Consider the following 26,308-nt stretch of genomic DNA (forward strand, 5'->3'; position numbering starts at 1 on the left):
GGGGGGGCAAAAGGAGGACATTGATTGACTTTGCAGCCTAGGAGCGGAGGTCCCTGGGACCATCAAGCGAGAGGAGCGGGAAGTGTGACCCTACCCAGAGAGGCAGTGAGGCCAGGCAATGAGACACAGATAATGGCGTGGACAGATGGAGTGGCTGGGAACACGGGACTCAGGAAGGGAGGGGGACCTGTTTGTTGACAGCTGCGGGGCGGGTCTGTGGGATGTATCCTTTTGGTTTAAAAAAGGAAAAAAATTTTAAAAAGTTAAAAAAAAAAAGAGGTCCAAATAGGAGGTGGCACTGGACTTGGACATCTGATGAACGGGTAGATTTTCAATAAGTAGAGCAAGGAGAGAGATGCCATGAGCGATGCAGATGAAGAACAATCACTACAGCTAAGAAGGCCTGGACCACTTAGTGGATTTATGCCGCACTTTTTACATCTCGTCTCGTAGCAGGAGTCAAAGCCCACCCGTTACCCTAGCAAGCTTTTCTCACAAAAGGACTCTTCCAGGAACAGCAATGGTCTATCCCAGGGGTTTGTGAGGAAGCCCAGGAAACTGTGAAATTAGTTGGTGAAAATTGTGTCGATGTCAATTTTTCCAGAGAGATGGCCCGTTACCTTCTTTAAAGTTAGAAAAAAAAAAACACATCATTGGGTTTCAAAATATTAGGTAGCATCCACTGGTCACTATATTTGTTTCAAATTGTCATTTTACACTAAGACTGCCCCGTAAAGCAGCCCCATGAGGTAGCGTGTGAGAATAAACAGAGAGCTGATGAAACTGCAGACCGTTAGGAAGGGCTGTGGCTGTGAGTGGCTCTCCTGCCGAGCAGCATGTGCGCCGAGACTTCCAAGGTTGTCCACCAGGCACACCTGCCTGCACGTGCTCCATGCACTGGGTGCCTTTCTAAGGTGGTCAGTGGCCGCAGTGAGAACACACCTGCTGGGCTCTGTGGGTCAGGCTGTGAGTCCCCTGAAGGTGGGCTGATGTCTTGGCATCTGGACTGTTGAATAATGATAAAAAGTCACGCAAGCGTGGCCAGGGGCCTATCAACATGCTCTCCTTGATTCCCAGTGTGGTGCTGGAGGATAAGCACTGGGCTGCTAATCACAAGGTCAGCAATTGAAACCCACCAGCCACTCTAAGAAACTGTATTCAGAGTAAGTATGACTCGAAACCAACTCAATGGCCTTACTGCCGAGGTCGCCCGCCATAACGAAAACAGTTTGAATTCACTTCAAGCACATGTTTTCTTACTTGGCCTCTCTGCTAACGCATATGCACACTGTTCCTTACCTCACTGCCTCCCCACCACACCCTGCCTTGCTCTCTAGGCACCATTTTCATGAAGTATCACCTGGATAGCAACCTATTCAACGCTTTTCTCAAGCAGCAAAGTCTGCAAACACCAGGATCAAGAGGAGAGGAAACACGCACATTTGCACCAAGTTCAAGTGCAAGCTCTCTCCTGACCATGTGCATAGGGCCTCTGGGAGAAGGGGATAGAGGGGTTCTCAGGGAACATGAGAACACAGAGGCCTCAAAGCCTCAGCTGACCACACACTTGCACCCTTTCATTTAAGCTACCTAGACAATCAGTAAGAAAGATCAGAGAAGAATTGAGGCCTTTGAATTGTGGTATTGGCAAAGAATACTGAATACACCAAGGCCTGCCAGAAGAATGAGCAGAACTGTTTTGGAAGCAGTACAGTGAGAATGCTCCTTAGCAGTCAAGATGGTGAGACTCTATCGCATGCCGTTCTGCTTGGAGTGTCAGAGGAAAAGAGAAGAGCCTCAATGAGACGGACGGACACGAGAGCTGCTGCAGTCATGGGCTCAACTACGGCCATGGTGGTGAGGGCGGCACGGGAGCAGGCAGTGTCGGGTTCTGTTGGGCATGGGGTCTCTAGGAGTCAGAGCCAACTTGAGGGCACCCAACACCATCCTCCACAGGAGTCATTACAATCACACAAGGAGTCCTTTTCTTACCAGAGTGCCCAGAAAGGTACTGATTGTGCGGGCAGCCTGGCAGAGGGCGCCGTACTCCTCCAGCAGCAGGGAGATGAACTGGTGTGCCTGGGGAGGGCCTTGGACAGCTGATGGAGGGTTCACCTTGGCGGAGGCTGAAAGCTGTCTGAGGAGCCGTACTTTCATCTCCAGCACATATTCCCGGGCCTGCTGCTCTAGCCGCTGGTACAGCTGGTAGGGGTCCCTCTCGCAGAGCCTGCACACAGAGAGAGGAGAGTCAGGGCTCACAGCTAGGTCCATCAACCTTAACCTTCACCCATCCACACCCCACGTTACAGGTGAGCAGCCTGGGCACAGAGTCACCAGCATCTCCTGAGAACTTCCTCTGGCTAGCATGGATCCTTCACCTGCATTAATGTACGAAGCCCTCCGACGGCTGCTGCCCTTTCTGCTCCATTTTACCGATGGGGAAACTTGGGCATACCCAGGCTGAGGCCCTTGTTAGAGATCCCACAGCCAGACGGCAGTGGGGTTTGGATTCACTTTCAACAGCCTGGCTCAAAGTGCCGGGTCCTGGCCGCTAAGCTAACCTGAAGGGGCCCTGAAGGCTAACATCTGTGCGCTCGAATCCTAACTGAAAGGTTAGTGGTTCAAACCCACCAACCATTGTGCAGGAGAAAGACCTGGTGGTCTGCTCCAGAAAAGATCACAGCCCACCCAAGACCCGGGTGCAACCATCCTCTGTCCTGTAGAGATAGCTAGAATCGGTGTGAGAGCACACCATGAAAACGAGCAGCAAGCGCAAAGCTCGACCAACCCCAAGATTACTGAGCATCACACAGTGCAAGCGTATGGAAAGACAACAGCACCTGTAGAGAGCTTAGTGGGCCACAGGGTGCAGCACGAGTCCCCAATGGGCACTGTAGAACGTACTGGACTACTAACTGCTAAATCAGTAGTTCAATCCAATCCTCCGCTCCTTAGAAACCCTATACAGGGTCGCGATGAGGACAGACACGACAGCACTTGACAACAACTCACAGAACACCTTAGACAAGGGCTATCCTATCTTTAACTTCTTTCATCCTAAAAACAATACCAACACATTGCACAGAGTGTGTACCCTGGACAGCAGGGCAGGAAGTGAATGCATGTTTCACCACCAGGAGACAATTCTAACGGACATCTGCCTGCACCAACTTCCAGACCTGGGAGATCATCCACTTTAAAACCTGCTCTTGACTACACCTGGCTTCACCCTGGCTAGGGTGGATACTGCTTTCATCTTGTGCTTCGGAGGAACCTCTAGATGGAAACTAAGGGCCACTGATACAATATCCAAAAGCACACCCGAGCACCCACCACCAGAAGGGCCCCATTTCTTTTCAACAGCTGTCAGAAGCAAGTCACTGTCACAATTCTTACATTTGATGTTATGGATCCTATTACCTACTGGGCACCATGCTTGGTCAAAAGCAAAGAACACAAGTGAGAGAATGTAGGCTGTTATCTATTCTGCTTTTAATTAACTATTAACCACATTGCTTATATGTTGTAAGAGATGAGAGCCCAGTGGACAAGTGAACTCTTAGACAACATGTAGTTTGAAAAGCAGCACAGATTAATCGGGTTCCTGATATGCTGAGTAAATTTAAGATAGAAATAGGAATGTTTAGCATAACAATGCAATTGTCATTACTAGTATAGCAATGGTCCTCTGGGACGAAACGTATTTCATCTGTTAAAGGAAAGACAAACTCACGAATGCCCTGGACATGTCCTCCTTAGCTCTCTCCACATGGTGGAATTGGAGATGCAGTTAATTTCTTTGTTCCTGTACTCTACACATTTAATGAAATGATCAGCTGTTATTTTTGTTTTTATAAAAAAGGCAGTATGGTGAAGACGATGTGAACGTTTGTTAATTCCTGAATTCACTCATTTGCTCAGTGAACCCTGAGTGGACACTGAAGACGCCAAATGCACTCTCTCAATCCTTGAACTCTCACTGTCTGTCTCTATAACGTCATCATAGACAGCGGGAACGATACAACCAGAAGTGTGGTAAGGGACCCGTGAACACTAACTTCTCACTCCCCTACCCCCAGCCCCCAAAGCCCCTGAATCTTCTATTCATCCTTTTGTCTCCACCTAGCCTAAGCACCATGGAACCCTGGCAGCATAGTGGGTCACAAGTTGGGCTGCTAGCCACAGGTCAGCAATTCAAACCTACCATATATGCTCCATGGAAGGAAGCTTAGGCTTTCTGCATCCATAAAGATAAATAGTCTTGGAAACCCTACATAGGGTCACTAAGAATCAGAATCGACTCTATGGCACATAATCACCAGCACCATTCCAGGTACCAGATGAGACTTTTTGCACCAACAAAGATGCACAGCTTCAGAAAACCCTGTGTAGCATCGCTATGACTTGGAACTGACTCAACTGCACTTAACAACAACAATGATTCTAGATACTGCATATAAGTAGAATTGTAAAATATCTCTGTGTGGCTTACTTCACTCAGCAAAAACTTTTCAAGAACCATCCATGCCGTGGTTCCTTTTCATGCTGAGTTCTATTCCACTGTATGAATGTGCCATCATTCATTCATCCACACTGATGGGCCCTGGCGTCATTCCCAGCTTCTGACGACTGTGAGCCTCAGGGGGATACTTCTGCTCTCAGTGTTTATATACCCAGGAAGGGGACCAGTACATCATCTAGTCATTCTGTTTCAATTCTGAGGAGCCCCCAAACAGTTTTCCATAGCCTCTGACCCATTTACATTCTAACCAGCATGGCATAGGCTTCTGATGTCTAAACATTCTCGCCACCACTGAATTTCATTATTTTGTTGACTGCAACTTTCCTGGTTTTATATATTTGCTCTGAAAGTTCATTTCTCTGTGTGTTTGTACATTCTTTAGGGTTCTCTACATAGAAAAGATCATGTTATCTGGAAACAGAATGTCTTCTATCTTTCCTGTCTGATTTCCCTTGCTAGAACTCCTCACACAATGTTGAGTGGTGGTGGTGGTGGTGGTGGTGATGTGCCATGGGGTCGGTTCCGACCCATAGCAACCCTGTACAGGGTTTCCGAGGCAGTAAATCTTTATGGGAGCAGAAAGCCTCATCTTTCTCCTGCGGAACAGCTGGCAGTTTCAAACTGCTGCAGCTTGCGGTTTGCAGCCTGATTCGTAACCACTACGCTACCAGAGCTCCTTCAATGCTGAGTAGAAATGGTAAAAACAGAAAACCTTTGTCTTAGAGGGAAAACGTCTAGTCTTTCATCATGGAGTATGTTAACATGGATTTCTCATGTACGATGGGAGCTCAGAACATTCATGGGAAATTTGAATTTAAAGAAAATGACATTTTTCTGAGAACGTTTTGAGGCATCCTCCCACCCCAGTGTGATCCTTTTTTATGCCCGTCTTCTACTGACTGATCATCTGAAAAACTGATGTGATACATTAAACACTAAAGACCAAAGACCAGAAGAGTTGTGGGATGAGATCAAGAACATTATACAGGAAGAAAGCAAAAAGTCATTAAGAAGACAAGACAGAAGGAAAAGATCAAAATGGACGTCAGAAGAGACTCTGAAATTAGCTCACCAGCATAGAGATGTTAAAGCAAATGGAAGAAGTGAGGAGGTACAAGAGATGAACACAGGATTTCAAAGGTCAGTTCAAGAAAACAAAGTCAAATAGTGAGGACGGCCCAGGATCGGGCAGTGTTTTGTTCTGTTGTGCATAAGGTTGCTATGAGTCGGTACTGACTCGATGGCACCTCACAACAACAACAACAAAACTAAAGGTGTGGAGTTCTGGTATCGTGCTGCATGATAATGTGCTGGACTGCAGGGCTGGTTTGAACCACAAGGTCGGCGGCTCAACCTCACCAGCCACTCCTTGGAAACCAACCTAACAGAATAACAACAACAAATCTAAAGGTTTATCTTCATTCAATTCACAATAAAAACTTTACAAATAAACAAATAAAGGTTTATTGGCTTCTCTGATCTTTCAAATAATCATGCTTTCATTAATATTCTCTAATTTTTCAGTTCTCTATTTTGCTACCTCTGCTCTGCTCTTTACTATTTCCTTCCTGTTGCTTCCTTTGGTTCTAGCTTATCCTTCTTTTTCTAGTTCCTTGAGGTGCAATGGTAGGCTACTGATTCCATACATCTTTCTTTAATGATGTAGGTGTTTACAGCTATCAATTTCCTCCTTAGTACAACTATAGCTGCATCCCATTAGGAATGCTTTGTTGTTGTGTTTTTCATTTTCATTAGTTTTATGGTACTTTCTAATTGCCCTTGGACCAACTGATTTTTTAAGAGTTATTGTTCGTAGGTGCCATTGAGTTGGCTCTGATCTATAAGAACCTTTTGCACAGCAGAATGAAACAACGCCCAGTCCTGCCCCATCCTCACAATTGTTGTTACACCCAGACCCACTGCTACTTACACTGTGTCAATCCATCTCAATGGAGTCACCTCTTTCTCACTGACCCGCTAGTTTACCAAACATGATGCCCTTCTCTAGGAACTAGCCCCTCCTGATAATGTATCTGAAGCATGAGAGTTATGAAATCTGGCCATCCTGGCTTCTTAGGTACATTCAGGCTGTATTTACAACACAGAATTTTTGTTTTCGCATCTGGCAGTCCATGGTACTTTCAATACTCTTCAACACCATAACTCCAACGCATCAATTCTTCTACAGTCTTCCTTGTTCATCGTCTAACTCTCACATACATAAAAGGTGACTGAAACTGTCATGGCTTGGGTCAGGCACACCTTAGTCTTCAAACTAATCGCTTTGCTCTTGAACACTTTAAAGAAGTTCTGGGCAGCAGATTTACTAAATGAAACATGTTCTTTGATTTTATGGTTGCAGTTTATGTAAGTATTAATTATGGATCCCAACAGAAGGAAGTCTTTGACAACTTGAATGAATGGATCTCTTTCCCACTCAGCATGATGTTATTTATTGCTATTTATTGATCCAGTAGTGAGGATTTTCATTTTTGTGGGTGCCTTCCAAGCTGAAGGGTTCATCTTCAGGTACTACATCTGGCAACATTCTGGTGCTATTCATAATGTGTTCACATCTTCCAGCACTCAACAATGTTCCAATGACTATTTACAAGGTTTTCAGTGGCTAAACATTCAGTAGCAGTCTGCCTCTCCTAACTCCTAGTCTGTCTTAGTCTGGAAGCTCAGCTGAAACTGTCTACCTCGGGTGGCCCTGGTAGTTTTTAAAATGCTGACACCATAGTTTCCAGGATCACACTAACACAGCCACCACAGTACGACAAACTGAGAGGTGAATGGTGGATTCTTTTAAAAGGATGTTGCTCAAATTCCAGATTATTTGTGATACCCCCACCCCCACCTCACTCTGGAGTTTTCCTCTAGTTGAACTCTAAATTCATTCCACTATGATCAGAAAGAGAGTCCTGATATGGCAATGCAGAATCAGCACTGAACTGTTTATTACCAGGCTGGCGGTTCAAACCCACCAATCACTCATCGAAAACCCTATACAGGGTTGTGACGAGTTGGAATTGACTTGATGGTACCGAGCAACAACAATAATCAAAAAAGAAACTTGTAAGATTTCAATCTCATTGAATTTATCAATACTGCTTTGTTACCTAATATATGGTAAATTCTGGAGAACATTTCATGTGCACTGGAGAAGAATGTATTCTGCTATTGTTGGCTAGTTTTGTATGCAATTTTTTTTTAAATGTCTCACTAGTTTATATAATGTTTTTGTGTCATCTTATTTCCTTATTGATCTTTCATATAGTTGTTCTGCCTACTAATCAAAGTGGGTTCCTGAAGTCTCACAAATACTATTACTGTTGTTAAATTGGTTACAACTCATAACGTATAGAATTTTCAAGGAGCAGCTGGTGAATTTGAACTGACGACCCTGTGGTTTGCAGTCCAGTGCTTATCCTACATCACCACACCATATTATTATATTGCAAAAGCTGTCAAGTTGGTTCAAACCCGTAGCGACCCTGTCTAGGGTTTCTGAGCAGCGGTCAGTGAGTTTGAACCGCCGACCTTGTGGATCAAACCAATTTTGCTGTCCAGTGCAGTAACACAGCACCACACCAGGACTCTATGATTTGGACTCTATGATTTTTATGTTGTTGCTAAGTGCCATTGAAATGGTTCTGACCCATAGCGACCCTGTATAGGGTTTCCAAGAAGTGTCTGGTGAGCTTGAACTGCCAACCTTGTAGTTCAAACTGGCTTGCTTTGCAGTCTGGCGCATTAACCCACAGCGCCACACCAGGACTTCCTATTATTATTATTTGTTGTTGCTGTCATGTGCCGTGGAGTCGGTTCCGACCCATAACGACCCTGTACAGGGTTTCCGAGGCTGTAAATCTTTACGGGAACAGAAAGCCTCATCTTTCTCCCGCGGAAGGCTGGTAGTTTCAAACTGCCGACCTTGAAGTTCACAGCCCGATTCGTAGCCACTACGCTACCAGAGCTCCGTATTATAGAACAGTCTATTTCTCTTTTCAGTTCTGCACACTTTTCCATCTATATATTGAGAATTGGCTGTTACATACATGTAAGTTAATAACTATTATATCTTCTTCCTGAAACCTTTTATGACATAAAGTCTATTTCATCTGATACTTTATGTATTGTTTGAACATAACCCAACTCTACTTTGATTATTATATTCATGAACTATCTTTTCGCATACTTTTATCTTCAACTTCATGTATAAAGACTGTTCCTTGTATTCAGCAAAGGTGGTTTCTGTTAAGTGCTGCTGAGTCAGACCTGACTCATAGAGACCCTGTGTACAGTTTCTGAGGAGCATGTGGAGAGTTGGAACTGCCAACTTTGGGGTTTACACCAACCCTGAGGTGGAGTGCTTATCCTACAGTGCCACATCAGGACTCCTAGTCAGCAAACAGACGGATGTTTTTAGAAACTAATATGCAATTATCTACCTGTTAATAGGAAAGTCTATTCCATTTATATTTAAGTTGTAACTGATAATGAAGAATTTATTTCTGTCATTTTTTGCTATTTGAACACTTGAATACTTTAAGTGTTGATAGTGGATAAAAGCAAAATGGAAGTCTTTGACAACTTCAGTCTTTTCTCTACTTATATGGATGTTATTTATTGGTCCAATAGCAGGGATTTCCTTTTTCTTTACATTGAGGTACAACTCATACTGAAGGCTGTGATCTTTGTTCTTCATCAGTAAGTACTTTAAGTCCTCTTCACTTTCAGCAAGCAAGGTTGCATCATCTGCATATCATAGGTTAATAAGTCTTCCTCCAATCACGATGCCACATTCTTCTCCGTATAATCTAGCTTCTCGATTATATGATTCATATAATTAGCATACAGACTGAATAAGTATGCTGAAAGAATACAACTCTGGTGCACACCTTCCCCTATTTTAAACCATTCAGTATTCCTTTGTTCTGTTCAAACTGCTTCTTGGTCTATGTCCAGATTCCTCAGGAGCTCGATTACGTGTTCTGGAATACTCGTTCTCCACAATGTTGTCAATAACTTGTCGGGATCCACAAAATCAAAAGCCTTTGCATAGTTAATAAAACAGAAGTAAACATCCTTCTGGTATTCTCTGCTTTCAGCCAGGATCCATCTGATGTCAGCAATGATACCCCTAGCTCCAAACCCTCATCTGAATCGGACTTGAACCTCAAGCAGTTCCCTGTCAATGTTATGTCACAGCCATTTTGAATCATCTTTAGCAAAAATTTACTTACGTGTGATATTAGTTACATTGCTTCACGATTCCACATTCTGTTGGGTGACCTCTCTTTGAAATGCGCACAAATACAGATGTCTTCCAGAGCTGTCTTCCAAATTTCTCGGCATAGATAAGTGAGTGCCTCTACTGCTGCATCAGTTTGTTGTTAAGATTTCAATTTATATTCCATTAATTATGCCAATGCCTTCACGCATCTTGAACTTTTTCCTTTAGTACCATTGACTTTTGTTCATTTGCCACCTCTTGAAAAGGTTTAACATCAACCATTTCCTTTTTGTACAGTGACTCTGTATGTTCCTTCCATCTTCTTTTGATGCTTTCTGCATCATTCAACATTTTGTCCATAGAACTCGTGAACATAAGTCCTCACTTGAATTTTTTTACTGTAGTCCCATCAACTTGAGAAAGGCTAAACATGTTCTTTAGTTTTGGTTTTCTAACTCCAGGCCTTTGCACATTTCAATACTTGACTCCCCATGATGAGATCAAATATAATGTGATCAAGTCTATGATGAGGTCTGCTATGAGCAGCTAATCAACTGTAGGGAAGTTTCTTGGAGGTGTGACCTGTATCCTTCCTACATATGGGACCCTCTGACCAAACTCGCTTGCTCTCTTTTTCGTCTGGATCTTGGATCTGGCTCATCATCTGACCTCTGTTTCTCTGGACCTGAGTCAGTGGCCTGGCTCTATTACTTGCTGATCCTGGAAGTCATCAGCAACCAGGTGATCCTAGACAACGCCTTCTTACCTGCTGGACTTGCTATCCTGCTGTCCGTTCTGCCGTCTGATCTGCTGTCTGACCCACCAATCTTGGTTCATCAGTTCTGCAGCTATGGGAGTCTGAAGCCTTTGGTCTGACATCTAACCCAGGGACTTGGGAGTGACCACATCTACAATGACGTGAGCCATCTCTTGGATAAAACTTCTCTTTATATATACCTATACAAACTTTACGGTTTGGGTTCCTTTAAAGAATCCAGCCTAAGACAACAGCTGCATTCTATTGTCTTCGTTAGTAAGGCTTTCAGCAAGCAAGGTTGTGATAATCTGCGCACAGCATACAGATCAAATACGTATGGTGAAAGGATACCACACTGACACGTACTTATCCTGATTTGAAACGGTGCAGTATTCCCCTGTTCTGTTTGTACAGGTTCCATAGAAGGACAATACAGTGTTCTGGAATTCCCATTCTTCACAATATTACCTATAGTCTGTTATGAGCTACACAGTTGGATGCTTTTGCATAGTTAATAAAACACAAGTAAACAAGGTAACAACGCCTTTGGAATTCCTAAAAGCGGTCACCAAAACCTTCTAATCGAACCTCTCTGCCTTGAATTGAACCGACCCAACCCAACCGATTGTCTCAGAAGCCATTGTTCTCAATGGATCTTGCTCTCTGGATTATATTGGTACATCTAAGATCTGTCCCTGGGTTACAAACAGTTCCACAAAATTGTCCTCATTAGCTTCAGTCTGGCTTAAAAGACTGATCACCTCTTTGAGCTAGCTGATCTGTGTAAAATGCTGCTGGCTCCCATCAATCCAACAGCTTGCTGAAGTCTTGCTATTTTCTGCTTGAAATTGAAAACTGCCAAACCACATGAGATCCCAACTTCAGTCACTACCCCATCAGTGGTAACATCATCTGTTTTTTGACTCCAGCCACAGTTTCTTCATTCATTAAAGCTGACAGTCTTCCCTCTCTTGGCTCACTCTGAGCTCTCCCTAACCTTCCTTAGAGCATTGTTTTATGTGGGGTAGCATTCCTGTCGTAGTGGTTACAAATTGGGCTGCGAACCTTAAGGTCAGCGGTTCGAAACTACCAGCTGCTCCACGGGAGAAAGATGAGGCTTTCTATTCCCGTAAAGATTTACACCCTCAGAAACCCTGTACAGGGTCACTATGGGTCGGAACCGACTCGACGGCACTTAACAACAACAACAACAAAGCATTCCTGTACACATGCTGCAAAGCTACAGTGATTTGGGAAGAGGTTCATTTGAGTTTTATCTTAAAATGTATTACCAAAACACAAAAAGGCACCCTAATGAGACGAACACAAGTATCTTACTGAGAGAACTGCTCTGTAGCCATCACCTATCACAGGGACATGCTTAAGACCCATGCACGTATGAACATGTATGAACAAAGTAGCAGTACTTTCTGATTATTCCTTGTGTGTGTGTCTTTGTACATTATTGTTCAGAACTGATGGTCTGAGTTTTTGTGTTAAAACTCCTCATGGATTACTTGACTGGTACTTGATTAAGGGTCTAATCATCTGTTCCAAACTCTTTGTGCAAAGCATGCATTCCTATCGTCATGATTAAACATGAATATCACCAGAAAAAAGAGAGGCCTGGTGTGGTGCTACAGGATAAACACTGAACTGCTAATTTCAAGACTGGTGGTTCAAACTCACCAGCTATGCCTCAGAAACCATATAGAGAGCCCCTATGAGTCGGAACCAGCTCAACAGCACTTAACAACAACAAGAGCATATGGGTCCTTCAAGCCACTGCCACTGGGTGAAGCTACTGCTGACAAGAAGGCTGAGACCACAGCAGATATCTGTACTGCCACACCAAGCAAAGTCCACACCCCCAAATCCTGGGGGGACAGGTCCACGCCACCTGTCTAGGCACCAGCCAACCACTCTCTATTACGGCAGGGCTAAGAAATGGGGTCTGGGCACCATGGTAGTGACTTTGCCTACACAGCTTACTGACTAGTGAGCCAGTCTCCCCCTTTACCAGGCCCTACCCAGCTGCTTGTCTATTCAGTTTCCAGAATTCCAAAAGAATTGATTCCAATTGCTCTTTCCCATTCAGTTGAGCTTGGGTGGAGGAACACACCCCTATGTTCTCCTACTTGTGCCATTTAGTGTGATGTTACTCTATTTTCTTTTTTAAACTTGATTTCAGCCTCTTCCTATGCATCCACAATGGGTTCGGTTATATACATATTTTCCGGATATTCATTAAAAAGCTTAACTTTTAAAGAAAGGCATATACCATCAGTTGTTGTTGTTAAGGGCTGTCAAGTCGGTTCCAAGCCACAGAGACCCTGGATAGGGTTTCCGAAGAGCGGCTGGTGAGCTTCAAATGCCAACCTTGTGGTTCAAACCGACCTTGCAGTCCAGCGCATTAACTCTCAGTACCACACTAGGATCTGGAACACTCTTCACACACTGGCCAAATCCATCCACTAATTAATACAGTAATACAACTCAAGGCTAATGGTTAGTCCCAACCCTTCCCAACCCTATACAAGGTCAAAACGAGGCCAGGGGCAGACTGTGGAACAGACTTACCAATTGCTCATCTGCAAATTCAAACTGAAACTGAAAAAAATGAAAACAAGTCCACGAGAACCAAAATATGACCTTGAATATATCCCACCTCAATTTAGAGATCATCTGAAAAACAGATTTGATACATTAAACACTAAAGACCAAAGTCCAGAAGAGTTGTGGGTTGACATCAAGAAAGAACATCACACAGGAAGAAAGCAAAAAGTCATTAAGAAGACAAGAAAGAAGGAAAAGATCAAAATGGGTATCAGAAGAGACACTGAAACTTACTCTCCAGCACAGAGATGCTAAAGCAAATGGAAGAAATGAGGAGGTCCAAGAGCTGAACAGAAAATCTCAAAAGTCAGCTCAGGAAGACAAAGTCAAACACTACAACGAAATATGCAAAGATCTGGAATCAGAAAACCAAAAAGGAAGAACACGCTCAGCATTTCTCAAGCTGGGGAACTAAAGAAAAAATTCAAGCCTTGACTTTCATTATTGAATGATTCTCTGGGCAAATTATTGAATGATGCAGAAAGCACAAAAAAGATGGAAGGAATACATACAGTCACTGTACCAAAAGGAAATGGCTGATGTTCAACCATTTCAAGAAGTAACATATGATCAAGAGCCAATAAAACTGAAGGAAGAAGTCCAGGTGCACTGAAGGAAATGGCAAAGAACAAGGAACCAAGAATTGATGGAATAAAAATTGAAATCTTTCAAGAAAGTGAGGCGACACTGGAGGCACTCACTCATCTCTGCCAAGAAATTTGGAAGACAACTAACTGGCCGACTGATTGGAAGAGATCCGTATTTGTGCCCATTCCAAAGAGAGGTGAGCCAGCAGAATGCAGAAATCATCAGACAATCTCTTTGATACCCCATGGGAGTAAAGTTTTACTAAAGGTAGTACAGAAACGGCTATAAGCATACATTGACAGAGCACTTCCAGAGGTTCAAACCAGATTCAGAAGAGGATGTAGAATGAGAGATATCATTGCTGATGTCCGCTGGATCTTGGCTGAAAGCAGAGAACAACAGAAAGATGTTTACCTGTGCTTTATTGACTACGCAATGACTTTCAATTATATGCATGGACAACACTGCAACATGACAAGCTATGGACAAACTGTGCTCATGAGGAATCTGTATATGGACCAAGAGGCAGTTGTTCGAACAGAACATGGGAACACTGAATGGTTTAAATTAAGAAAGGTGTGTGACAGGGTTGTATTCTTTACCACACTTATTCTACAGGTATACTGAGCAAATAATCCGAGAAGCTGGGTTCTATGAAGAAAAACGTGGCATCAGGATTGGAGGAAGACTCATTAATAACCTGCGATATGCAGATGATACAACCTTGATCGCTGAAAGTGAAGAGGACTTGAAACATTTACTTATGAAGATTAAAGAGCACAGCCTTTGGTATGGATTGCATCTCAATGTCAAGAAAACAAAAATCCTCACCACTGGACCAATAAACAACATTCTTATCGATGGAGAAAAGATTGAAGTTGTCAAGGACTTCATTCTTCTTGGATCAACTATCAACACTCACGGAAGCAGTAGTCAAGAGATCAGACGACGTATTGCATTGGGCAAATCTGATGCACAGGAACTTTTTAAAGTATTGAAGAGCAAAGATGTCCACTTGAGGACTAAGGTGTGCCTGACCCAAGCCATGGTATTTTCAGTAACCTCCTATGTATGTGAAAGCTGGACAGTGAATAAGGAAAACTGTAGAGGAATTGATGCATTTGAGTTATGGTGTTAGTGGAAGATGCCAAAAGAACCAATAGCTCTGTGCTGGAAGAAGTGCAGCTACAGTGTTCCTAAGAGGCCAGGATGGCCAAACTTCGTCTCTTATACTTCCGATGTAGCGTCAGTTGCTGGAGAAGATTATCATGTTTGGTAAAGAGGAGGGTCAGAGAAAAAAAGCAAGACCCCCAGCGAGATGGACTGGCAAAGTAGCATCAATGGGCTGAAGCGTGGCAACAATTGTGAGGTTGGCCTAGGATTGGGCAGTGTTTCGTTCTGTTGTGCATACTCGGTACCGACTCATTGGCACCTAACAACAACAAATGGTTAGTCCATCTACTAGGCAATATATCAATGTAACCCAAGGCTAATCCATCCACTAGTCAATAAAGTAATGTAATCTAAGGCTAATGGCTACTCCTGCCTAGCGGTGAAGTCTATTATACAGCAAACAACAACAAACATAACCTCAAAAGATGTAGAATTCAAGATGTGGGGGAAAAAAACAATATGAGAACTTATCCACTGAACATCTGCATGAAATTATTGTTTTCACTGGAAATATTTAAAAAAAAAAAAAAAGGAATTAAAAAGCAAATAAAGCCACATACAAACTGTTAGGAGAAAAAAGAATTATGCCCACCTCAAATTCTCTTTTGCTTCTGGAAATAACGTATCTGCTATAGAACAAAGCCAGCCATGTTCCGCGCTGCCTGGCCTAGGAGAACAGGCATGGCAGGTGAGATAGCACTGACCCAGGCCTGGCTCCAGGTGGCTCTCCACTCCCGTGCTATGTGCCCCGTCCCTAGCTGCTGGGCCTCACCAAGCCTCAGCTCCCTCACCTCACCAGTGGACAGGTCTACCTTTCCCTCTCTGTGGGTGAACAGACGCAAACGTGATCATGAAAACCCTTTGCACGGTCCCCAGCATGCAACAATAAATGGTAGGCATAACCTCCAGTCTTAAGGATATTAAGAAATGGTGTCAACATTTCCATTCATTTTCAATTTTAGACAGTAATTCTTTGGACCAGAATTAGAAACCTTGAAAACTCTGCGCCCACAGGGTTTGCTTTGCTAGTTTGTCTGATAACAACCTTGAAAATTTCAGCACCAAGGGCTGAGTCAGCAGGGAGGTCCTTTCCCCAAATAATGGCAGGAGCTCCTATCCGAGTGAGACGCCCCACCATCCGCACCAGGGTGGCCACATGTACCTATCCACTAGTTCCTTCACGCCCTCTTTGTCAGGTACGAGAGACTGGTCTTGGTCGTCTGCCAGCGGGGTCCCGGCTTGCCGGTATATGCAGCGCACCATGTAGCGTACTTCAGACCAGGAGTTCTGCAGCTGCTGAGACTCTCGGTCTGTCTCTGCCGAAATGTCTCTGTGAAATAATGTAAGACATAAAAAGAGTGAGGACAGAAAAATGAACATTACCTGTTTTCTCTCATGGCCCTAAGACTTCCCTAGAGCAGGACAGAAGAACGGCACACCATTCACATAAGTGTCACTTTGGCCCATGCACTTCAATTCCGTATTCACTGACACGCTTCCATCTCAAGTCTTGGGAGCCTGCAACTCCATCTTCTGTAACCACAGTAAGGATGGCTTCCTAGAGCAGCCCTGTCTACTCAGCTCCTTAGACCTGCATCTCAGTGAGGTTGTAGCCCCTCCTCACATCTCAAGAACAGGCACAATAAGTTTCTCAACTCGGGAGTGCTGGTGCTGACCATCCCCAGCTGGGCAGAGTCATTTCTGCACCCCACCTGTCTGTGGGTTCCCCATCACTCCAGGAAGAAGCCATTTCTCTCTCTTCCACTTAACCTTCATGTCTACTTACATGGATCCACTATTCTAACGATGTCTGTCTTCTCTCCTTCCCAGGATTCTCTCCTGTGTAACTTCCTCCCAGGCAGAGAAGCCTACCTACCTTATTCATCTGGCTGTTCCTCACAGTAACCAGGCTATACAGTCAGACTCCCTGAGCAGTTGGAAGGACTGTGTCATTTCTCAACACCAATCAGCTTCCTCCCTCCCTTGCTAATAAGCACAGATCCAGGGACCACACACCTGCGCTCGCTGCAGGCCTCGCAGGTGCAGGTGGCGTCGGCAGGGGTGGAGGTGCTGAGTCCCGCGGAGGGGAGCGTCTGGGGGCCCAGAGTCAGTCTCCCGCTGCTTCCCGCCTCAGGTTGTGGTCCTCCCAGGGGGTTGTGCAGGAGAAAATCTTGGCTCTGCATTGCAAACAGATTATTAATAGGTTGGTTACGTTCAACAAATGTTTACGGCGTCTATTCTTATTTACAGAGTAGAAAAAAGGGCCTTGTAAAAAAATGGTTAAAAACTAAGACACTGAAGACATGACAAAGAAAAAAACAAAAAACTTATTTTTCTAACAATCAAGAATTTTGTTGGAACCAATTGCTTTCTACCTTCTGATGTTTTATGTGATAATTGGGTGAAAAGATTCTATGTAGTTTCTCCTTTCTTTAAAAACAGTTCTACTTCCAAGATGCTCCTCAGCCTGTGTGGTGGTCACTCCAGTGGGGACCTCTGGGAAGGCACTTGGCAGCCTCCTCACAGCCACACTGCAGCACCCAGGGAGTTCTCAGACCGTGGGGTCAGGCTGCCTGCTCTCAGCAAGGAAGTGGAGGCTTGAGCAAGCCAATACCTCAATGAATTCCTGGAACCCCAGTAAAGATGTTCAATGAAGCAGGACCAGCTTTCCCTACCTCTACTGCCCAACAACAGCCAAACGTCAATCAAGTTCTCAACCCACAACCAGTCAGGAGGACATAAACACCACCACACAGGTGTTCCTGTCCCCAAACACCTCTTCTGGTTACTGTTGTCTCAGAACAGAATACTGCTCTCCACCCTGCTGTTGACAAGAACAATAAATATGGAAGACCATAGAAGAACCGATGCATTTGAGTCATGGTGTTGGAAAATATTAAAAATACCATAATCTGCCAGAAGAACAAACCGATCTGTATTGGAAATACAGCCAGAGTGGCTCCTTAGAAGCCAGGATGGCCAGACTTTGTCTCTCATGCTTTGGACATATTATCAGGAGGGACCCATCACTGGATAAGGATATCATGCTTGGTAAAGAGGAGGGTCAACAAAAAAGAGGAAGACCCCCAACAAAATGGATCGGCACAGTGGCATCATCAATGGACTCAAGCGTCGCAAGGATTGTGAGTGTGATGCAGGACCAGGCAGTGTTTGTTCTGTTGTGCATAGGGCCACTATGAGTCAGTACCAACAACAACAACCATCATCTCACTAGACGCAGAAAAACAATTTGACAAATTTCAATAACCATTTATGGTAACTCTCTGGACTGAGTTGTGTTCCCCCACCAAATATCTGTCAACATGGGCTGTGTCATGATGCTCATTGGTTTGGCAGTTAAGTGCTGACACCCCAGGATGTGAACTGATGTGGTAAGCCAGTAAGAGCATTAAAGGAGGGACGCAACATCCTGAATCCCACAACAACCCTGATCTGATGGCAGGGAAAGTTTCCCAGGGGTGCGGCCTATAACACCTTCTATATTCCAAGAGATAAAAGGAGAGAGAAGCGAAGTAGAGTGAGAAGGACCTGTTACCTCCATGAAGGGAGAGCCAGGGGTGAACTGTGCCCCTGGGACCTGGGGTCCCTAGGCTGTTAAAGCTCCTAAATCCAGGAGAAAACTGACACCAAGACACACGGAGACCACTACGGGAAGCTGGGCCAGCAGGTGTTCATAGCGGACCAGGACCTTTCTGTAGAGCCAGAGCTCTGAACTGGGACTTCAGAGTCTCCTGGTAAAGATAAGCACTGGACCACAAGGTTGGCAGTTCAAATCCACCAATTGCTTCTTGGAAACCCTATACAGGGTTGCTATGAATCGAAACCAACTTGATGTCACTTAACAACAACAACAAACTGTGAGAGAACAAATTTCTGCTTGTTAAATGCATTCTGTTTGTGATATTTCTGTTAGAGTAGCACTGGATAACTAAGAAATTCAGAAAAGTCAAAACAGATGCTAACCACAAGGTCAGTGGTTCAAACCCACCAGATTCTCCTTGGAAATCCTATACTGGGTCACTATGAGTCGAAACTAACTCAACAGCACTTAACAATAACCACAACAGCATCTAACTAGAGTCCTGGTGTGGCACTATAGTATAAGCATTGAACTGCCAACCGCAGGGTCACTATGAGTTGGAACCGACTCAGCAGCATTTATTCAACAACAGCACCAACATCATACTTAATGAAAGGCTGAGGCTTTCTTGATGCCTAAGACTGGGAACAAGGGAAGGAGGTCCACTTACACTACTGGCAGCGGTTCGAAACTACCAGCTGTTCCGCGGGAGAAAGATGAGGCTTTCTGCTCCCGTAAAGATTTACAGCCTCGGAAACCCTGTACGGGTCGCTATGGGTCAGAACCGACTCCACAGCACATAACAAGAACAAGAATTCACCATTACTGGAGGTCCTAGTCAATGCAATAAAGAAAAAATAAGGAATAAAAGACACAGAGATGGGCAAGAAAGAAATAGTGTTTGCAGCTAATGACTGTCTATGTACAGAATCCTAAGTAATCTACCAAGAGGATACAAGGTCAATATGCAAAAATCAATTGACTTTCCTTATACGATAAATGAATAATTAGATACTGAAATCTTTTAAAGCAACAAGATGTAAAATACTTTGGAAATTTTTCAGTAAATTCTGCAGTGCCTGTAAGATTGAAGACTACCCAAGAAGGTTGAGAATACATTGGAGAGAGCTAAACAAATGAAGAGCTATTCCATCCTGATGGACTAAAAGAGTCGATAGTGCTAAGGTGTTATTTCTTCTAAAACTGATCTACAGACTCAAAATAACACAAATTTTAAAACTTTTTATTGCAGTTTGGGTGGCAGTTTAAAGAACCAATGAAATTTGCCATTCAATGATTTATATGTGTTTTCTGACATCGGCTGCAATCCTCACAACATTAACAGCACTCTCCCCCTTCCTCTGGGGTTCCCCATTTTCCTTAAGTCTCCTCTGCTTTCCCTTCTTGATTTCTGAGCATTGTTTGGGGGCAAATCCTGCCCATGGGGTCTGGTGTGGCTGAGTGTTCTCACGAGTTGTGTCCTCCTCCTGTGTCCTTGCTCACTTTATAGGCCTATCTATTATGCAACTAAAAGCTGATCCCCAAGGGTAAGTTTGGTCAATCTTAACTGGCACTATACTTAATTCAAACCCGGAACTAAATTAAACCGCATCAATTAAACCTGACAAACCAACGCTGGTATCTGTGATGGAAAGGCAAAGGATCTAGAATACCCAAAACACTTTTGAAAAAGAGTAAAGTTGAAGGACTTCTACTACCTAATCTAATGACTTACTATAAAGCTTCTTCCATTATCAAGACAGACAAAAGGATAGATATTGGTGTGGTGTTGAATACAGAGTCCACAAGTAGAGCCACATACAGGGTCAACTGGTTTCTGAAAAAGGTACCAAGATAGTCATGAGGAAAACCTCATCTTTTCAATACTGAGCACTGGGGCAACTGGAATATGCATGCAAAGAACCTAACCCCTTTCTCCACAGCCAGTACAGCACTTAGCCCAAAGCCGTGACACACACACTGAGAAAAGCTAGAACTCAGGCATCTACAAGGAAACAAACAAACAACAACAAAAAATATATATATATCTTTATAAAGATTATGTATATATAATCTTTACAGCTCTACTGAAGGACAAGCACTAGACAGAAGTTAAACCCACCAACAGCTACTCGGAAACCCTACACAGGGTCACTGTGAGTCAGAACCAACTCCATGGCACTTAACAATAAACTTCAGATAGCAAAAGCTTCGTGAGAAGAACATGCAAAGGACAGATCATTTAATAATTCATAAATTGGGCTTAATTAAAACTGAAAACTTTGGCTCAAAAGAACAAAATTGCTCTGTAACAGAAAGGCAGGTCACACACTGCGGTTGTTTGTTAAATCCTTTTGATTTGGTTCCGACTCACACGCACTATGAGGAAATATTTGCAAAATGCATACAAAGAGTTAGTCTATAGAATATATAAAAACCTCTCACAATCCAATTAATCAAACGAGGTACTGCATTAGGCACAGCTGCTGCACAAGACCTCCTTAAAGTGCTCAAGAGCAAAGATGTAGGTTCAGAGACTAAGGGGCACTTGACTCACGCCATGATATTGTCAATAACCTCATATGCATGTTAATATTGAACAATGAGTAAGGAAGACTGTAGAAGAACTGATGCATTTGAATTATCATCTTAGAGGAGAATATTCTGGCAGTACCATGGACTGCCAGAAGAACAAACCAATCTATGTTGCAAGCAGTACAGCCAGAATGTTCCTTAGAAGCTAGGATGACCAGACTCCATCTCACACTTCAGACATACTATCAGGAGGGACCTGTCACTGGAGAAGGATATCATGTTTGGTAAAGTGAAGGATCGGAGAAAAAGAGGAAGACCCCCAAAGAGATGGATTGGCACAGTGGCAGCAGCAATGGGCTCAAACGTAGCAACGATGGTGAGGTTGGCACAGGACCAGGCGGTGTATTGTTCTGTTGCACAGAGGGTCGCTATGAGTCAGCACCAACTCGATGGTACATAACAACTCACAATCCAACAAGAAGATAAAATCACCCAATTAAAAACATGCAAAAGATCTACACGGTTACTCCTCCAGAAAGCAGATACAAACGGGAAATAAGCCCATGAAAAGACACTCGACAGCAACAGTAGTAAAACCCGCACGCCGAGACAACAAACACTGGAGACACTAAGGGGGCTGTAAATATGGACTGCCAATGGCCAGCACTCACCAGCACAAGGATCAGGGATCCTCAGAGAGGGCTCTGGAAGTCAGCGTGGCAGCTCCTTGTGATGCCATCGTACACTGGCCACAGCACCCAGAGTTTCCTTCACATGCAGACTCATAACCCAAGGTCACTAAGTAGCCCAAACATGGAAACACAATGTCCATTCAGTGGTGAATGGGATAGTACCCAGCAGGACGGAGAGAAGCGTTAACTACGACCTCACACATGAGGGCAGTGGTGGCTCAGCGGCCAGCGGCAGAATCCTCTCCTCCAGCTCCCCTGCGGGAGATACAGGTTCAGTTCCCGGCCAGTGCACATGGGCACAGCCACCTGTCAGTGTGGGCTTGAGTGCTGCTGTGACACTGGGCAGGATTCAGCAGAGCTTCCACACTACGATGGACTAGAGACAAAGGCTCAGAGATCTACTTCCAGAAATCAGTCAGCGATAAACCTATGGATCACAACAGTCTGGGCTCGTTACAAGGGGCTCGCCATGAATTGGAGGCCAGCTCGATGGCAGCTAAGGAGACTAAACAGCATGCAGTAACACAGATGGTCCAGAAAGCAATATCTGAAGTGAAGAAAGTCAAAGATCAAGCTTCTGTCAGAGTTCTGTCCCCGTCAGTGCAACGCTAACAAACACAACACATTGCATCAGCATCCATTCTCATTACGCTCAGCAGACAGGAAAGTTTTTATGAAGATATTTATACAAGCATTCAATATACAGAAGAATGCTTAGCAAACTCTTATATTGTGGCTGTTAAATGCCGTTGAGCGGTTCCAACTCACAGTGAACTTGTATAGTGTTTCCGAGAAGCTGCCAGTGGTTAGCAGTCCAATGCGTGTCCTACAGCACCGCACTAGGACTCCACAGCTGATGTAAATTGGGTCCACGTGCCTTGATTACAGGTAAGGGCACCACATACCTTTAATGACTCCTTAGTGTAAAGAAGCAGTTGTTACAATAGTTTTAATGATACAGCAGAATGAAATGCCAACTCCTACGTCCACAGTAAAGAAATCAACCTTGAAAACAGAAAAACAGCAACCTTGTAAGTAGCCTTCAAGGAGCTCTGGCAGCGTCGTGATGATGAATGAAGCTGCTAATCTCAAGTTCAGCAGTTTGAAACTACCAGTGGTTCCACAGAAGGAAGATGAGGCTTTCTGCTCCCATAAAAATGTACAGCTCAGAAACCCTATACAGAGTGTCCCTATACAGGGTCCACAGCACATGCCAACCCACCAACCAACCAACCAAGTAGCCTTTAGTGCAGCTAAGTGAGCATGAGTGTTATATGAGGGAACTTCAAAAGGTTGTGGGAAAATGCAATTAAAGGATGATGCAGTTTTTTCACGAACTGAACCCTTTGAAGAACAAACACAAGCAGACCTTGGAGACACTGCGAAGTTCGTTCCAGCCCACCGCAATATGGTGACTATTGCCATAAAGCAAGACACTCAGAGGTTTTGGTTTCCCGGTGCATAAAGTGAGGCTGACACTATCCAGTAGTGTGTGAAGTATACCATAAAGTTTGACCTAGTGTGAGGAGGATCAAAATGTGGCCCAGACACACGGAGTGAGCACCTACTGTTAGAAAAATGGTGCCGAGAGACATGCTCCATGCAGGGTTGCAAGAAACCTTCAATTTATTAAAATTGCAGTAGCTGTAAAAAGCAATCAAACGAGGCAATGCCTGCAATTCCCCAACACGTCACCCTCTCCCCTCAGCCTTAAGCTAGTTTGTTGCTTAAACATACACAGACTTAAACACAGTATTAACCTGTTTTTCAGTCTCTATATAAACTTTACAACAAGTTTATTTATAACTTAAATACAAACAAAACTGAAAGCCAATAAAATTCAAAGCAACACCATTTTAAAGAAACGCATGTTTCGCTGAAACCAAGCGGCTCAATTCAGTGCCGGCCTGGCTCTGATTCCTCTGTAGCAGGTTCCTTGCAGGGCTGGTGGACTGTGCGGCTGGCCTCAGCTGCCAGCGTGAGCACTGATACCCACCTGTCCTTTTCTCACGGCAGGTGCAGACAGCACAGTGGGCTTCCACGGAAAACACCACCCCTAGCATCCAGCCGAGAGCAGAGCCCTTGACCTGCATGCACAGCTCTCCCAGGCCTGAAAGCAGCTACTCACTCATCAGGATGAGGATCGGAAACAATCTCCTCAGTTGTCCATCCATCAAGGGCAGGCTCCTCCCTTCACTCAAAAAGTATCTCTGGAGCCCGCTCTGGGCCAGGCGTAGCTGGGAAGATCAGCCAGAGCAGGTAGGGCCCAGACGGACAGAGGAGGCTCAAGAGGAGATGCCTTGGCTGTCTGACCCCTAGAGGCTGTCCTCGCACCCAACCTACCCACAAACCCTGATCAAGACCCATCCCAGCCACCCTATCCCAGCACCTGCTACTGAGAAGGATTAAAGAGCAGACACATCCTTGACCACAGACAGCTGGTGGCACTGTATAAACTGGTGGCATCCAGCTCCCTAGGACCAAGGCTGCCCAGTGACCCTGACCCCTACCTCTTACCCCCGTGCACTAGTTCATTTCTCACATGACCTATTCTTCCCCACATCACTCAATCTACTCTCCAGCTCCAAAACACACAGCAAAAACAGATTTCAACAGGGATTCTCTTACCATGGACACTCACACCCCTAACAGCCTTATCATGGACTGGGCTCTGTTCCAATGGAAGTGGTGGCTTTCCCTGGGGGGGGGTTATATACAACCTCTAGTACCTCAGCGGGACCCATGAGTGTCATCGTGTGCCCACCTTACTCCTTCCAATCCCAAACAACTTCAAACTCTGTCTACACCCAATGCCAACTAAGTGTTGGCAGGAGTATGCATCAACTGGCGCTCAAACCCTGATGGTGGGGATATAAACTGGTACAATCACTAAGGAAACTGACATTATTTTACTAATCTAAATAACTGAATGACCTATAATGCAGCAAAATTATTTCACAGATGAATATCCTAACAAAATACGTATCAAAGAGCATCAGGAGACAGATATACAAATGTCCTAGACAGCACTTTCTGTAACTGCCAAAAAGCTGGAAGCAACTCAATGCCCATCCACTGAAGTGTGGATGAATACACTGTGGTATATAGTTAGCTACTGCACTGCACGAGTGAGAATGAAGAAACTACAGCTACCCACACAGTATGAATGAATCTAAGCAAAGAAAAACAAGATACAGAGGCAACAAAAGCCTATCATTTTCATAAAGCTCAAAACCAAAATTATGTAACCAACCACCTAGGATATACACCTAAGTGATAAGATGTGATCTGAAAAGGACATTTTATTTTAAAGGAATGCAATACTAACTACAAAGTTTAGCACAGTGGTTCCTGAAGCAGGAAGAGAAGCTTCAGGACGGGAGAGTGTCATCCTTGGTATATGCAAACTCCGTATTTAGTAATGTGCTAGAAATAATATGTATGTTCAGAGTGGGGGAAAGACCACAGAGGAGGTCAAACACAGTGGGGTTTTGTGGTTGTTAGGTGCCATCGAATTGGTACCACCTCATAGCAACCCTACGTACAACAAAACAAAACACTACCTGGTCCCACGCTCACCTCACAATCATTTCTACGCCTGAACCCACTGTTGTTGCCACTGTGCCAATCCATCTCGTTGGAGGTCTTCCTCGTTTTCTTCAATCCTCCCACTTTACCAAATATGATATCCGTCTCTAGGGACTGGTCCCTCCCGATACTATGTCTGAAGTATGAGAGACGAAGTTTACCCATCCTGGCTTCCAAGTAACATTCCGGCTATACTTCTTTCAACACAGATTGGTTTGTTCTTCTGACAATATTCTCCTCCAACACCATAACTCAAATGCATCAATTCTTCTATGGTCTTCCCTATTCACTGTCCACATTTCACATGCATATGAGATTACTGAAAATACCACGGCTTGGGTCAGGCACACCTTAGTCCTCAAACTGACATCCGTGCTCTTCAATAATTTAAAGAGATCTTGTGTAGCAGATTTGCCTAATGCAATACATCATTTGATGTCTTGACTGCTGCTTCCATCGTGAGTGTTGGTAGTTGATCTGAGGAGAATGAAGTCTTTGACAACTTCAATATTTCCTTCATTGATAAGAATGTTATTTATTGGTCCAGTGGTGAGGATTTTAGTTTTCTCTATATGGAAGTGCAATCCATACCAAAGGCTTTTATCTTTGATCTTCATCAGTAAATGTTTTAAGTCCTCTTCACTTTCAGCAAGCAAAATTGTATCATCTGCATATTTCAGGTTGTTAACGAGTCTTCCTCCTGATACCACATTTTTCTTCATATAATCCAGCTTGTCAGATTTTTTGCTCAGCATACAGACTGAACTTGAATAAGTATGGAGCAAGAAAACAACCTTGGTACACACCTTTCTAAATCATTTGGTTTAAACAGAGGGCTTGGTATTTGCTAATTACACATTCGGGGGAACTTACAGAACATCACCACCACGAATAACGAGCCTCAACTGCACACAGGTGCCATGTGACGTACTGTTGGCTTCTTATGCTACAAGGTTCCATTGTATTAGCTTCTGTTGTTGTCAGGTGCCATTGAGTC

At 44.1% G+C, this 26,308-nt stretch overlaps 1 protein-coding gene across 1 annotated transcript in view; it reads right to left on the bottom strand.

Moving 5' to 3' along the window:
- Nucleotides 1-26,308, bottom strand: part of FAM193A (family with sequence similarity 193, member A) — a 144,123-nt gene that overhangs the window by 92,764 nt on the left and 25,051 nt on the right. Inside the window, exons 2-4 of the mRNA XM_006874096.1 lie at nucleotides 16,912-17,072; nucleotides 16,058-16,225; nucleotides 1,993-2,227 (exon numbers count right to left, since the gene is read on the bottom strand). Of these exons, the coding sequence (XP_006874158.1) occupies nucleotides 1,993-2,227; nucleotides 16,058-16,225; nucleotides 16,912-17,072 (564 nt within the window). The remainder of the gene's footprint in view (nucleotides 1-1,992; nucleotides 2,228-16,057; nucleotides 16,226-16,911; nucleotides 17,073-26,308) is intronic.

Source organism: Chrysochloris asiatica, unplaced genomic scaffold (assembly GCF_000296735.1).
Source record: "Chrysochloris asiatica unplaced genomic scaffold, ChrAsi1.0 scaffold00262, whole genome shotgun sequence".
Taxonomy (NCBI): domain Eukaryota; kingdom Metazoa; phylum Chordata; class Mammalia; order Afrosoricida; family Chrysochloridae; genus Chrysochloris; species Chrysochloris asiatica.